The sequence below is a fragment of the Lynx rufus genome, unplaced genomic scaffold (assembly GCF_022079265.1).
Source record: "Lynx rufus isolate CCGP_SWC_20201006 ecotype Redwood Valley unplaced genomic scaffold, mLynRuf1.p SCAF_10, whole genome shotgun sequence".
Classification (NCBI taxonomy): domain Eukaryota; kingdom Metazoa; phylum Chordata; class Mammalia; order Carnivora; family Felidae; genus Lynx; species Lynx rufus.
Window position 1 is genome coordinate 44,054,165 of NW_025814824.1, and position 15,866 is coordinate 44,070,030.

General features: G+C 35.7%; 1 protein-coding gene across 1 annotated transcript in view; it reads left to right on the top strand.

The window, feature by feature from the left end:
• Positions 1 to 15,866, top strand: part of DENND4C (DENN domain containing 4C) — a 123,102-nt gene that overhangs the window by 60,986 nt on the left and 46,250 nt on the right. The window contains exons 8-13 of the mRNA XM_047064862.1: positions 285 to 343; positions 1,162 to 1,306; positions 4,566 to 4,741; positions 7,835 to 7,935; positions 8,259 to 8,477; positions 14,777 to 14,922. Of these exons, the coding sequence (XP_046920818.1) occupies positions 285 to 343; positions 1,162 to 1,306; positions 4,566 to 4,741; positions 7,835 to 7,935; positions 8,259 to 8,477; positions 14,777 to 14,922 (846 nt within the window). The remainder of the gene's footprint in view (positions 1 to 284; positions 344 to 1,161; positions 1,307 to 4,565; positions 4,742 to 7,834; positions 7,936 to 8,258; positions 8,478 to 14,776; positions 14,923 to 15,866) is intronic.

The window sequence follows — 15,866 nt, forward strand, 5'->3', positions numbered from 1 at the left end:
AGTCTGTAGAGTAAATAAACTTCAAGCTTTTAAAAAGCAATTATTCCATAATTTAAAGATAACTATTATAAATAATTAACTGAATCCAAGTTCAGTTGAATTAACCATTTAATTTAAAAGACCTAAAATAATACCTCTGAGTAAATACAGCTATTGTTTAATAGCTTACTACATTTCCAAAACTATGTCAGTCTGCCTATTAAACTATTTTCTGTTTTACCTGATGTAAATATTTAGGTTTCAAGATTGGCTTGATTAATTCATCTTTTTTTTTTTTTTTTAAGCTTTCAGTCCATGATGCATTAATATTATCACAGCCAGTTTCTACACCTTTACCATTAAGGTAATTATTAATGGTATCTAAAATGATATATTCATTCACTTGGAGCAGAATGCTTGAAAATATTTTAATAAAGTTAAGTGTTATCTTTTACATTAGTATAGCCTTCATATTTCTCTTTGATAGCTGGGTGGATGGTGGGCCATTTACCATTTTAAAAATGGAATATTTAAGAGAGTTGCAAGATTGGGTGTGGGAAATACCTCCCTCTTCCCCATCCCCTCTATCCAGTTTGTAGCTAAATATTCAAAGTGAACTGATTTTATCCTCCCCAAATGTCTCAAATCTCTTATGTTCTGTTTATCTGCATCAAAAGTCCAGGATAGCATGATCTCTCACCTGGACAACTTCATTATTAACCTTTTAACTGGTATCCTTCTGTTCTTCCTTCATTTCTTTATCCACACTGCAGCCAGGTGTTCTTTTGAGAATGTAAATATAATTTGTGTCATTTCTATTTTGACATAATCTTTTGACCCTTCCCTACTATGCTTTAGTCACAATAGGTGTATTTCAATTTTGCAGACACGGTAGCTTTTTCTTGCCTCATTGCCTTTGCATGTGTTGGCTTCTCCCCAACCGCACCTCCAAATGGTAGTTCTTTGGGAAAATCTTCCCTGATAAACTCTCTTCTCATTACTAAAGGTTGAGACTGAAACATTGTTAGACTAGCTCAATAAATTTGCTACTTCTCAGTGATAACTACATCAGGACTTGAAATTAACATTAGACACTCAGTCTGTTAATATTTAGGAAATAGTTTATAAGCAAATCTTAACATATTTTAGCAAAATAGTTCATCTTTTTTTCTTTTCTCCTAGTGGAGCCAACTTTAGCACCTTGTTAATGAATCTGGGTCCTGAGAATTGTGCAACACTGCTGCTCTTTGTTTTACTTGAGAGTAAGATTCTGCTACATTCTCTTAGGCCAGCTGTGTTGACTGGAGTAGCTGAAGCTGTTGTAGCTGTAAGTATAGAATTTTCCTTATAGTACAGGATTACTGGTGGGACATTTTTACTCTAAAGGGAAATTTCCTTCAATGAAAGCAACTTTGAAATTACCAGTAAAAGTTTAACATAAATACAATAGAGCGGCAAAGAGAAATAGTAAGTATAAAGAAAGTGATTTCTGTTTGAGACAAAATTTTAATTTCTGATTTTTCATATATTTGAGTGGTTCAGAGAATCTATATGATTATAGAATAGTAAACTTGTGAATGAAGCTTATTGTATTAAATGAGAGGCTGTGATCAATTTCATCTGCCCCAAAATTATGCAAATGAATTGCACATTTAATTACTCTCAGTTTTAACTTTTAATCACTGTGAGCCAATAACATAGGAAATTCTAAGTGATTGTGAAATAGGATAATGTACTAATGCTTAGCTATTAGGTAAAACATAAATAAAATTAAATTGAGTCCTCTGTGTTTTGATGGCTTCCCATTACAATTAAAGGTCTGATCATATAGGCTTTATAGATCATAGTGTAGAATTTTGGGTGTTCCATTTCTCCAAATTTATTTTCCATTACATATTTAATTTAAAATAGTTGACTGTCCTGTCTTCCATTTTAAGAATGTAACTCTCATGGAATAAATACCTAGTCTCTTTATTATCCTTGTGTCCTCAGCACTTACCACAGCTAAATAACAAGGAATAAGCATCCAATAAACACCTGTTAAATCAGCAAATGAGGTATGTCTCTGAGACCTTAATCTGGTCAGAGAAATGCTACTAGGACTGAAAAACATAGTAACCATGTGAGATAGTTTATAGGGGGCATATATCCTCATTGCCTATTAATTTTCCAAACCTCCACAGTTGCATATGAAAGCAAAAGCCATTATAACATGAAAATATTTGTTAATAAACTGACCAGTTTTATGAAGTTCCCACTGCTTCTCATAAAACATTAGTGTTTATTTACGTTCCTTTGTCAGAATCTTTGTGGCCCAGTCTCTTGATTGATTTCAGCAATATAGTGCAAGAACAGGTGGAAAAATTGTAATGTGAAATTGGAATTCTAATGCAAAATGCAAGATTGCATGAAATTTGTGTAAGTGATGTTGGAGAACTGCCTGAAATGCATGCAAAACCATTAAAGAGAAAATGGAAAGGAGTGATGAGAGGATAAATTCTTCAAAAGGAGAATGAATATCAAAGAATTAATGGAGCTCCATTTGTAAAAATGCCCCTATTTATGATTTAGCTGTAAAAGGTCAAAGGTGAATACAAGGGTGTCACATTTGCTGTTAGATAGTTTTGTTGTAAAAATTTTTTTTTAAATTTTTTTTTAATGTTTATTTTTGAGACAGAGAGCATGAACAGGGGAGGGTCAGAGAAAGAAGGAGACACAGAATCTGACATAGGCTCCAGGCTCTGAGCTGTCAGCACAGAGCTCGACGCGGGGCTCGAACCCACGGACCACGAAATCATGACCTGAGCCAAAGTCGGACGCTTAACCGACTGAGCCACCAAGGCATCCCTAAAAATTTTTTACATAGTTGCAGGTGTAACATATGTTGAATAGAACATGTTGGTTTTTTTTTTGTTTGTTTGTTTTTTTATTTATTTATTTTTTTGAATAGAACATGTTTTTACTGAATGTGTCTGAAGTCCTTGCAAGGTCCTGTGGGAGTGGCTCTCTCTGGCTGCTCTCTGATCTCATTTCCTGCTACTCTGCCCCCTTGCTTACTCTGCTTGAGCAAGTAGCTACTCCTGAAGCATGTTAGGCAGGCCCATAACCTAAGGCCTTTGCTCTAGCTGTTCCTTCTCTTGAAAGCACCCTTCTCCTAGATGTCCCATTGGCTGACTCCCATACCTTCTTCAGGTTTAGGCTCAGTTGTCATTTTCTTAATAAGGTCTAACTTGTTTGACCTATTTAATGATATAACCTACTCTCCTCTTTCCTATTATGAACTCTAATGCCCTTAAGTTGGCTTTACTTTTTCTTTTTCCATAGCACTTAGCACTTCCTGATATGGGATATATATACTTTTTTATTTTGTCCTCTGTTGATTTTCTGTCTCTTTCTGCTAGACCAAGTGGTGGCAAACTATGGCCCACTGGTCAAATCCTGTTTGCAACCTGTCTTTGTAAATAAAGTTTTACCAGAACATAGGCCATTTATTTACACAATGCCCATGGCTGCTTTCATGCATGGAGACAAAGTTAAGTATTTATGAGAGCCCATATGGCTCACAAGGCCTAAAATATTTCCTTTCTTTCTTGTACAGAAAAAGTTTGCTGACTTTTTTTCTACACCATAAACCTCACGAGGGCAGCACTCTTTGTTTTACTCACTGTTCTAGCCCCATCGAGAACAGTGCTTGGCTCAAACTAAGTGCTGGAATATTTGATAAGTAAATAAATGGTTGAAGATAAAATCCTAATTCTAAATAACTATGTGGAATAACTGGCAGATGTAATAAATGCTATAGGCATTTCTTTGGAGTGAGTGATAAGTGGATAAGGTATATAGCAAGGATTTTTATAGTAGAGGAAAAATTTTATCATCAGTGATTAGAATTTTCATATTAGCTGGTAATTAAAATTTTAATCTTTTTTTTAACTTATCGAAACTTTTTTTTTAAAGCACATATGATACAATTAAAGTATAGCTTTGTAAAAAGCTGATAGATTCTTAAGATATGTTTTATATTGACTGGTATTTTTTTAAGATGCCAAGCTTCATGAAAGTTGAATCATTTTGTGTTTATTTGAGTAGGAAATTTTTTTGTTGAAATTTTCAGCTGACTATTGCCATTTTCAAGAGAATCAATTTAATTTTTTTCAGTCCTTGGAGCTTTTAGTTGGATTTTAGTCAAAGGTTATTTTGAAAATTAGTTGATGGATGAAATGCATAAGAGTTAAAGATCATGGGTTTGTTTTATAAGTTTTGGGGACAGTTTTCTCTCTCTGTTTTGACTTTTTCCAAAAAAATGTTGGGTGTGGGTTTTGTATGGCATCAGAAGAATTAACATGCAAAGAGCTGTTAGCATTTTTATTGTGCTTGTGATAATTGTCATGTGTGAGGATTTAATCACATTGGTTCATGGTATTGCTTAGTAATATTTTATAGTCATTTGGTTTTTGGAATGAAGTGTAAGATAAAAGAAACTAGACTGTACTGCTTTTAATGGTCACTTTCAGTAATATTAGTTAATTACATACCTTTTGTTGCAAATTTCAAATTTGGTTAATTTTTTAACGCTTTTTTCCCAGATGATCTTTCCATTTCAGTGGCAGTGCCCGTACATTCCCCTTTGTCCTCTGTCACTGGCGGCAGTGCTTAGTGCACCTTTACCATTTATAGTTGGAGTTGACTCCAGGTATTTTGATCTTCATGACCCACCACAAGATGTTGTTTGCATTGACTTGGATACAAACATGTTATATGTGTAAGTTGATTCTTTTTATATTCTCTCCCATTTATATCCCCACCCCCCACCATATGTAGTTGTTGCAGCTCTTTGAAAACATCTAGAAACATGGTATTTTTTAAGATTGATAATAAATTCTCATATTTAGTACAATGATTCTCAATGAAGGCAGGTATCAGAATCCTGGAAAGTTTGAAAAAGAACATGTTCAACATTATAATATTTTGAAAACAGTGTTGGCAGAAAAGATGGATTTGAAAAAAAAGGGATAAACACTGCTTTCAGGGCTCAAGAGATGATATGCTTTCTAGCTTTAATTCAAAATCCTTATGTAAGCTTTTAAAAAATGACTTTAGTCAGAATATAGGATAATATTAGGCTGTTTCCTTAGTGGTCAAGATTTGAATTTTTTAAGGATCTATTTTATTGCGGAGAAATCGATTTTTTTTTAAATGTTTATTTTTGAGAGAGAGAGACAGAGCACAAGTTGGGGAGGGGCAGAGAGAGAGACACACACACACACAGAATCCGAAGCAGGCTCCAGGCTCTGAGCTATTAGCACAAAGCCTGAAACAGGGCTCGAACTCATGAACTGTGAGATCATGACCTGAGCTGAAGTTGGTCACTCAGCCAACTGTGAATTATACCACATAGATCTTTTTATGTTTTTTTAATAGACTTGGCAGTTTTCTCCATAAAGACTATGCACACCTTTTGTTAGACTTATTAATTCCTAAGTACGGTGTGTTTTTTCTTGCCACTATAAATGGTATTTTAAATTACATTTTCTGTTAGTTGCTGCAGTATAGAAATGCTGTTGGTTTTCATGTAGTAGTCTGCCTCACAGCAGCTTAATTGAATTCTTCTCTTTTGTCTGTAGATTTTCTTCAGTTTTCTGGCTGTAAACAATCACATCACGTACAATCCTTAACATATTTTTGTTTATTGTATTTTTTTTGAGAGAGCAAGCAATTGTGAGTGGAGGAGGGGCAGAGGGAGCAGAAGAGAGAGAATCTGAAGCAGGCTCCATGTTCAGGGCAGATAGAACCCAATGCTGGGCTGGATCTCATGACCGTGAGATCATGACCTGAGCCGAAATCAAGAGTCGGACACTTAACAGACTGAGCCATCTAGGCGCTCCAGTCCTTACATATTTTTAAATTTGTCTTAATTCCCTGGCTAGGATCCTAACGTAGTATTGAATAGAAGTAGTCATAGCTGGTATCTTGTCTCCTTCCTAATTTTAAAAGGAATGCTTTGAGCACTTCGTTATTATTATGATTACTGCTTTAAGCAAGAATTGACATCTGGCCCATGGCCTGTTTGTGTAACTAAAATTACAAAATTCACTCATTGACATATTCTGTGGGGCTGCTTTCATGCTGTAATGATACATTTGAGAAGTTGTGACAGAGGCCCTGTGGTCCTCAAAACACAATATTTAATATCTGACCTTTTATAGAAAAGGTTTGCTAGTCCCATTCTAGGGTTTTGATAGCTTAATAATAAATGAAGGAACTTACACCTTCCACTTGTACATAATGATTAAAAAAAAAACTTTTAAGTAGGTGTTGAATTTTATAACACTTTTGTATAAATATTGAGATAGGCATTGCTTCTCCTTTATTTTCTGTGTGGTAAATTACATTATAAATCAATCAATAATGAAGAATCCTTACATTCCTGAAATAAACATCATCTTATATTTTTACATCCTAGCAGATTAAATTTTCTAAGAATTTAAAATGTTTGCATTGTTGTTCATAAATTGCATTGTTGTTCATTGATGTATAGCCTTTTATCTTTGTGGAGTTTTAAATGATTCTTATTTCTATTAAAATATCTTCAGTCCTGCATTATTTAAAAGTGTTCTTTTGGGCGCCTGGGTGGCGCAGTCGGTTAAGCGTCTGACTTCAGCCAGGTCACGATCTCGCGGTCCGTGAGTTCGAGCCCCGCGTCAGGCTCTGGGCTGATGGCTCAGAGCCTGGAGCCTGTTTCCGATTCTGTGTCTCCCTCTCTCTCTGCCCCTCCCCCGTTCATGCTGTCTCTCTCTGTCCCAAAAATAAATAAACGTTGAAAAAAAAAATTTTAAAAATAAAAAATAAAAAAAATAAAAGTGTTCTTTTGGGGGTGCTTGAGTGGCTCAGTCGGTTGGGTGTCTGAATCTTGATTTTAGGGTCATGATCTCATGGTTCTTGGGAGTGAGCAGTGTGGAGCCTGCTTGGGATTCTCCCTCTCTCCTTCTCTTCTTCTCTCCCTCTCCCTCCCTCTCCCTGTCTCCCTTCCTCTCTCTCCCTTTCTCCCCATCTCTCCCCCTCTCTCCCTCTCTCTCCCTCTCTCCCATCTCCCTCTCCCACTTCCCCCTCTCCCCCTCTCCCTCTCCTTCTCCCTCTCCCTCTGTCCTTCCCCTGGTTGTTCCCTCTTTCTCTCTCTCAAAATAAGTAAATAAATAAACATGAAAAAAATTAGAAAGTGTTCTTTTAAACTTTCAAGGTTTTTTTCCTTAAATGCTAACTAGTTGAATTGTAGTCAGAATATGTTTTATATATTATTCTCTGATGTTTGTTGAGATTTGCTTGTAATAGGTAGTTTGAGGTATCAAGTTTGTCCTTAAAATATTATAATTCTAAAATTTAACTTTTGAAGCAAGACTTCAGTCTTGAATTCATAACTCCAGCCTTTTCTGAAAATCTGTGTTAGAGCATTAGGGTGACACCAAATCTGCATAAGGTTGGTTGAAATGTAAAGAAAATATCCGCGAGGGAGGAGAAGCTAAAATGGCAGAGTATTGGGGGCCCCTGTGGTTGCCTCATCCCTTGTACACAGCTAGATAAATACCAAATCATTCTCCACACACAGGAAATTGATCTGAGGACTGAGAGAACAAACTGCACAACTAGAGAGAGAAAAGAGGCCACATTGTGGAAGCTAACTAGGATATAAATAAAAACTTAAAACAAAGAGCTTCCTTTAAAACCACTTATTTAGACCATCTGTGTCAATTGTAATTTGAGCAAAAATATCCTTTCCATTTTCTTTTTTAGTTTGATATAAGAATTTTGCTAAATAAAAAGAGATTATAACAGATTTTATTATGTTTTTATTTAATAGATCAGATGAAAAGAAGAACATGAATTGGAAGCAGCTTCCCAAAAAGCCATGCAAAAATCTGCTTAGTACCTTAAAGAAGTTGTATCCCCAGCTATCTTCAGGTGAATGTGAGGAAAAAGGAGTATTTTTAATGAAAGAACATATATGAGAATATTCATAAATTTAAGTAAAATTCTGCTCTGCTTAAAAGGAATCTCATTACAAAACAAAATTTCAGTACTAAGATACTAATATTTTGGTTCATGATTTTTGAGCATGTTATGTCCTGTCTGCTTGAGTCTCCCTGTTAGCACCTGCCAACTATCCTTTACACGAATGGAGAGAGGAATTTCAGGGAGTCATGAGTTTTATTTTGACGGTTTTCTTAATTATTTAATCAGTACTTGTATTAGATATAAAATGCTATTTTCTCTTCATTTGTCAGTTCACCGAAAAACTCAGGAAAGTTCAGCAATTGAGATGACTCCGATTGAAGCAGATTTCTCTTGGCAAAAAAAGATGACGCAACTTGAAATGGAAATTCAAGAGGCATTTTTGCGTTTTATGGCATCCATTTTAAAAGGATATAGAACATATCTCAGACCGATTACAGAGGCTCCTTCAAATAAAGCCACAGCTGTTGATTCATTGTTTGACAGACAGGGTGAGTGGCATTGAAAATATAATTACTTTTCATTGAAATGAAAAATATTTTTTTTTTGGTATTGCTTGCCAAAATATTCACGATGCAAGTTCTTAGAAATGTATACTAAGATACAATAAATTTCTTTGTATTTGTCATCTAGCTCTATGAAGAATTTCTTTTAAATTTTTCCCCCATTTTTCCCTGAGAAATCTGAAACTGGAGATCTTTAATTATGAAAAGTCAAAGATGTTGCTTATGTTTACTATATAGTCAGTTATCTTAGTCGAACAAACCTGATGATTTAGTTTAGGTGGTTCCTCACTCTTGCATAATTCTTCAATTTATATATTCTTGGGTTTACAGTATTATCTAACGATTAGTTTTTAAATTTTTTTTTTAACATTTATTTATTTTTGAGACAGAGAGAGACAGAGCATGAGCAGGGGAGGGGCAGAGAGAGAGGGAGACACAGAATTTGAAACAGGACCAGGCTCTGAGCTGTCAGCACAGAGCCCGACGTGGGGCTCGAACTCACGGACTGTGAGCCGAGGACTGTGACTTCCTGAGCCGAAGTCGGATGCATAACCGACTGAGCCACCCAGGCGCCCCGTAACGATTAGTTTTTATAATGAGGCCACCAGTTTTTAAAGTTTTTGAAAAATAGAGTCTTGCTTCAGGGGAAAATACTATACTCCTCTTGTTTTAGTATTTGTTATTTTAGGGAATTGTAAAGATTTTTGTTATTCAACTGCTCTTAAATGTAGTAGCAGCCTTACAGATATGTTAATACTCATATGAAAGTTATTTTATATTTTTGAACTTTTACCCAGCAGTGACTTTATTTTATTTTTATTATTACTATTATTATTTTTTTAATGTTTATTTTTGAGAGAGAGAGAGTGAGCGAGCATGAACGGGGAGGGGTAGAGAGATAGGGAGACAGAGGATCTGAAACAGGCTCTGTGCTGACAGCAGTGAGCCTGATGTGGGGCTCGAACCCATGAACTGTGGGATCACGACCTGAGCCAAAGTCAGATGCTCAACTGACTGAGCCACCCAGGTGCCCCTGCTCAGCAATTACTTTAAAAAAAAATCTCTATTTTTCCATTCATCTTTTGTCTTTTATCATCTCTGCTTCAGGATAACCTCTCAAATATTTAGTCACCACTTACCAAGTCAGACTAGTTATAATGTAGGGATATAAAGAATATTAAATCTAGCTCTATGGGATAGTAAATGGAAAATAATCTAAAATACTTTTAAAAATAGAACATGTACTCAAGAGAACAGATTTTACACAATAATTCAGTGAGAATTTCCCAAATATATAAAAAGGGAACATTCTTACAGATGAATATTTTGTAAGACTTCATGGAGGAGGAGCATGACTTAGAAGAATGAGTAGAATTTAGATAAATGGAGATGAGCAGGAAAGGGTTTCTAAAAAACAATATTCATTAAAAGTCAAATTGGAATAAAATTTCTACTTTGCTATTAATTAAGCCTTCCTTTTTTTTTTTAAATGTTTATTTTATTTTGAGAGAGTGAGAGAGCACATGAGAGCAGGGGAGAAGCAGAGAGAGGAGAGAGAATCCCAAGCAGGCTCCACATTGTCAGCACAGAGCCTGATGTGGGGCTTGAGCCTGATGTGGGGCTCGATCCCATGAATTGCAAAACCATGGCCTGAGCTGAAATCAAGAGTCGGACACTTAACTGACTGAGCCACCCAGATGCTCCTTTATTAAGCCTTTCTGAGGTTCTGTTTTTTTCATTAATAAAATGGGGATGATACCTACTTCATGCGTGGTTATGAAGATTAAACGTATGTGAAGCAACCAGTAAAAATTACAGTACTCAAGATAACAGCTAGTATCATTGATGGTAATAACAGAATGGAAGAAACCTCAAGAACAAATGTAACAGGCATGTATATTAGTTTGCCATGGCTGCCATAACCAAGTACCATAGATTGGGTGGTTTAAACAAACAGAAGTTTATTTTATCACAATTCTAAGGGCTAAAAGTCCAAGATCAGTGTGTTGGCAGGATTGGTTTTCTCTGAGGCCTCTCTCTTTGGCTTGTAAAGATGGCCGTCTTCTCCCTGTGTCTTCACATGGTCTTCCTTTTGGGTGAATCTGTGTCTATATTTCCTCTTCTTATAAGTACATTAGTCATTGGGTTAGAGCCCATGTCTAATTTCTTCATTTTGACTTAATTACTTCTTTAAAGACCCTATTTACAAACACAGTAACATTTAAAAATACTGAGGATTAGGACCTCAACATAAGAATTTGGAGGGGGTACAATATAAGAATTATAGGGTTTAGCCCATAACAGCATATTTGGTACAGTTTGACCAAAGTGAAGAGCTTTAGAGGTATTTTGAAGGATAAGGCTAAAAATAAGATTAGAGCTCAGATTATGGATGGTCTTAAATGCCAGTAAGAATATGGAATTTGTAATAGGCAGTAGTGGGCCACTAATTCATTCATGTTCTCCCTCCCTTCCCCTCTCTCTCTCCCCCTCTCCCTCCCTCCCTCCCTGTCTCTCCCTCTTCCTCTCAGTGGGAGGGTGGCCTTACTAATAGAATTTAGAAAGATATTTAGTTAGTGCCTGATGCCTAAGGCTTTTGTTGTCAACAGGATAATATTTAGTGTCGTGAGGGCTATAGCCATTAGACTATAACACAAATACTGATTACATTTTACTAAGTGTGATGTGAAGGAACATATTGGTTATAGTGAGAGTGCTAAGTCAGGGAAAGTTTCCCCGAAGAAGTAACAATTAAGCTTGGGCTTGAAAAATGAACAGGAATTAACTGTGGATTTTAGGTTAACTTTTTATTAGAGATACTTTCTCAACGTAGATAAAAATAGAATAATATAATGTACTCTTGTATAGCCATCTTCCAACTTCAGCAGTGGCCACAATCAACATTTTGCCATTTTTATTTCATCCTTTCCCCCTGTCTTTCCAGATTCTAAATAGGACATCATTCTAAATAGGACTCATAAACTTTTAGTTATTCTTTAGAATTTCCTATATTTATATATGCTTTTGGTTGATTGTGTCCGCATGGTGTTATTTAACATGTCTTCCATCATCTGTATTTCCTGTAAACTTGTGGTTGGATTAAGAGATACATTGTCCAATAGAAATGTAATGTGAGAGGCTCCTGGGTGGCTCAGTTGGTTAAGCATCCAATTTCGGCTCAGGTCTTGATCTTGCAGTTGGCGCTGTGTGCTGACAGCTCAGAGCCTGGAACCTGTTTGGATTCTGTGTCTCCCTCTCTCTGCCCCTCCCCTGCTCATGCTCTGTCTCTCAAAAATAAATAAATGTTAAAAAATATATATATAATGTGAACCATACATATAATTTTAAATTTCTGTGGCATTTGGGTGGCTCAATTTAATTTTAGGTCAGGTTATAAACCCAAGGTCATGGGATTGAGCCCCAAGCTGAGCTCTGCACTGAGCCTGGAGCCTGCTTAAGATTGTCTCTCTGCCCCTGTCCCCTGTTTCCGTGCACTCACTCAAAAAAAAAAAAGAAAAAAAATTGTAGTAGCTATAGTTAAAAAGTAAGTAATAGGGGAAATTAATTTTCATAATATATTTTTGTAACTTAAAATATCCAAAATGGTATTTCAACATGTAATTAAATTTTAAAAATTGTAATGATATATTTTACATTTTCCCCCCTATACCAAGGCTTTGAAGTCAGCATGTGTTTTATGTTTACAGCACATCTCAGTTTGGGTCAATCACATTTCAAGTGCTAAATTGTCACGTGTAGGTAGTGGTTACTGAATTAAACAGTGCTGTTCTAGAGCTTGATTAGATTCAGGTTCAATTTTCTTGACAAGCAATGCCAAAAACACTACTTCGTATTACAACCCACATGCATATCTGGTTGTCCCATTTTTAGTGCTCCTAGGATTGATCAGTGTATTTAAATGTTGTCAGCTTCATTAATTCATTATAGTTTTCCCATCAGCCTTTCATGTAATTATTTTAATAGCTTTTGCTGATCGTTGCCTAGATCCATTAGAAGAAAAAAAAGACTTTTTGTTACTACTTGTCAAGAATAATTTATTTAATTTATTTCTATTTTATTTAAGCATTTCTCAACTAATTAGTATGTCAAGGGGATGGTGTGAGGACCACAGCATGTGGAATGTCCTGAAGCATCAAAGAAAGAAAGAAAGGCTGGAGGGGAAAAGTGGCTCAAAAATCATGCCTGAAAATGGTGGGTGTGAGCCAAATCATGTAGGATCTTTTAGGACCATTGAAGGGTTTCAGTCCTTAAGAGTAATTGGAAGCCAGTGAAGGCTATTTAAGTAGGTAATAGGATAAGATTTGCATTTTTAATTTTTTTAAAGGTTTATTGCTGAGAGAGAGAGGGAGGGAGAGAGAGAGTGCACATGTGCTCAGAGAGAGGGGGAGACAGAGGACCCAAAGCAGGGCTCCGTGCTGACAGCAGAGAGCCTGACGCAGGTGTCAAACTCACAATCCGTGAGATCATGACCTGAACTGAAGTCAGACGTTCAACCTACTGAGCCACCCATATGCCCCAGATTTGCATTTTTAAAAGATCAGTATTTAATTGTTTTTCCTTTGACTTCTATGCAGAGATTGAATTGGAGACATCCAAAGTATGGATCTGCTAGTTAGTTGGTTATCACATTGCTCCAAGTGATCAGTGGGAGTGACCTGGTTTACTTGAGGGTAGTGTGAATAGAAGAGTGAGGAGTGATTTTTTTTGGGGGGGGGGTGGAGGTAGATTGAATAGAACTTGGTGATTGAATATAGGATGTAAGATAGAGGGAGGTGTCAAGAGCAACTTTGAGATTTTTGTCTTTGTCAACCAAGTAGATGGATGGTCATGCCTTTTATTGAGAAGGGAAATAGCAGAAAGAGGAAGGATCTATTTGTTAAGGAAACTTTGTTTTAAAGTGAGAGAGCCTTGAGTATGCTGACATAGCTAATACAGAGGGGAAATTGTCCTGAGAACACTGAAGGACTGGAACCTCAGGCTCATATGGTGGGTTTGGCCTTAGGTAAGAGGGACATATTCATTGTAAAAAAAAAAAAAAAGGGGGGGGAGGAGTAAATGGTAGCTGCAGAAAGTCATAGATTTTGTAGTGAGATAATAGTAATTCTCTTAATGATTTTCATTTTCTCTGTGATATAAGGTATATATAAGGTATAATGGAGGAGGGAACATGATAGGAGAGAATTAAAAAATTGGAAATAGTTGTAGAAAAGATGGGTAAAGGGAAATTAAGTTGATTCCAGAAATTTAGAAGGGTTGGTAGTCACAGATGAAAGTATAAGTGGTTCTGATCAGCCTAGTTGTAGAATTCCCCCCTCCTCCTTTTAATTTGTGCTCAGTTACATTGTTGTAGATCCAGAGAAAGCAGGCAATTCATTCTTCCAGGGCTAAGTGATACTAGATGAGTTTAACAAAAAAGACAAAAGGACAACAGAATTGAGAGTGTTGATAAGAAAGTAATTGAAATGGTAGACATGGAATCAATGTTGAGTAAGGAGAGAAGTGAAGACAGGAGGGTATAGGTAGAATGGAAGAGGATATGAATGATTGTAGACTTGAACAGCCTTTCCTCCTGCCTCCCATGCTTGGTAGGAGTACTTAAATAAGGAAATCAGACAACGGTAATGGGCAGAGAGTAATATATATGTGTAAATTAGATTTGGGAGTCAGCTGTTTTGAATGTTAGCAAGAAAAGTCCCAGGAGTGCATGACTGTGTGGAAGTTGGTGACTGAGGGGTATCGAACATAGATCATTGAAATTTAAGGCATTAAGAACTCATTAAAGTGTTGGATGGTTTGTACTTATGGATGTTGAAGAATGATCATGGTAGGAGCTAGAGAAGAGAAGACTTGGAATTAGGTGCCCTAGTCCTCAGTGAATGAAAGAGAGTGTCCCTGAAGTCAGTAGATGACTATACTGTCACTGAGCAGAAATGTTTACAGGCTGTTACAGGAGTTGTTTGGTGGCATTGCAGAGGAAGGACATTTGACCTTTGTCACTCAAGACTATGCAGAGTATGAGAGAAATTTCTATTTGAGAGCTGTAGGGCTAAAGATTCCTTATAGCAGATTCAGATTTCAGTGAAAAGATTAATGATACTTAAGTGTTTTATGGTTGAATTAGGCAGAAAGAGCTACAGTTACTAGAATATGGTTACTAAAAGCTTCTATAAACATGGATATATGTACAAGTTTAAAATAATATTTTGTGTGACATCTAGTTCCACTTTAAGTTTTGAATTTAATTGTGGCTTTGATTTTTTCAGGATTTTTAAAAAGTCGAGATCGTGCCTATACAAAATTCTACACCAACTTATCCAAAACACAGATTTTTATTCGTTTCATTGAAGAATGTAGTTTTGTAAGTGATAAAGATACTGGATTGGCATTTTTTGATGACTGCATAGAAAAGGTAAAAGTTTTTCCTGTATATAAGTGTTAAAAGAAAAACAGTTTGGATGCCTGTATAATCATCATCATTATTATTAGCTCAAATGATCTGAGGGAGATATTCTAGAGGTGTGTGTGTGTGTGTGTGTGTGCACGCGCACATGTGCAATTGTGTGCAGGTGTCCAATTCTAGGCTTAATATTAAGAATAATTTTCCTTTGTGATATTTAGTTTCCACCAGACATAGCTAATTCTTCTTGAATCTCACTTTGGTTTTATAACTAGTAAGTACTAAGAACATTTCACTGAACCTCCTAAATCTTACATTTTTATTTATCTAAGTGGGATATAAGATTTAGTAGTTCATTAAGAAAGTTTAGGGTAATGTAAATCTTGTGTTTTTTTTTGTTTTAATAAAGTTGTTGCAGATTCTTTTGCTAAATATATGTTTTTTGTTTTAAGGAAGCATATTTGAAATATGTTAAATATCAAAGTTTTACTTACCCATCCTAAGGAGATTCAAGTTGATTCTTCACAGTGATGACTCCCATTTTTTTCCTCTCATTTTTAACCAGATTTTTGTTTTTGCTAAGTGGATCTTGGGGCTGATTTTATATGTAAACCGTATATCATGAAAAAATTTGAGAATGTATCTAAAAAAGGTAGAGTATTATATATGATATTACACTTTTTGTAGTCTCCTTAGAGGACTTGAATGTTTTTTTTCCCATTCTATCAATGTGATCTGAAACTCTGTGGATAAGATTAAAACTATTCAATGTTTTTGTTTACGTATAGAATGGGTAGTCTAACATCATCAAGTTAGAGGGAAGCTTAGATTATATCAATCTCTAATGCAGGGATTTTAATAACAATGAAATTTTTGATTTGAGAAGCCAGATTCCCCCTGTGATTGGCCTTTTTTTGCTTGTGAAGAAGGATTTATGGAAAAACTATTCAAAATAA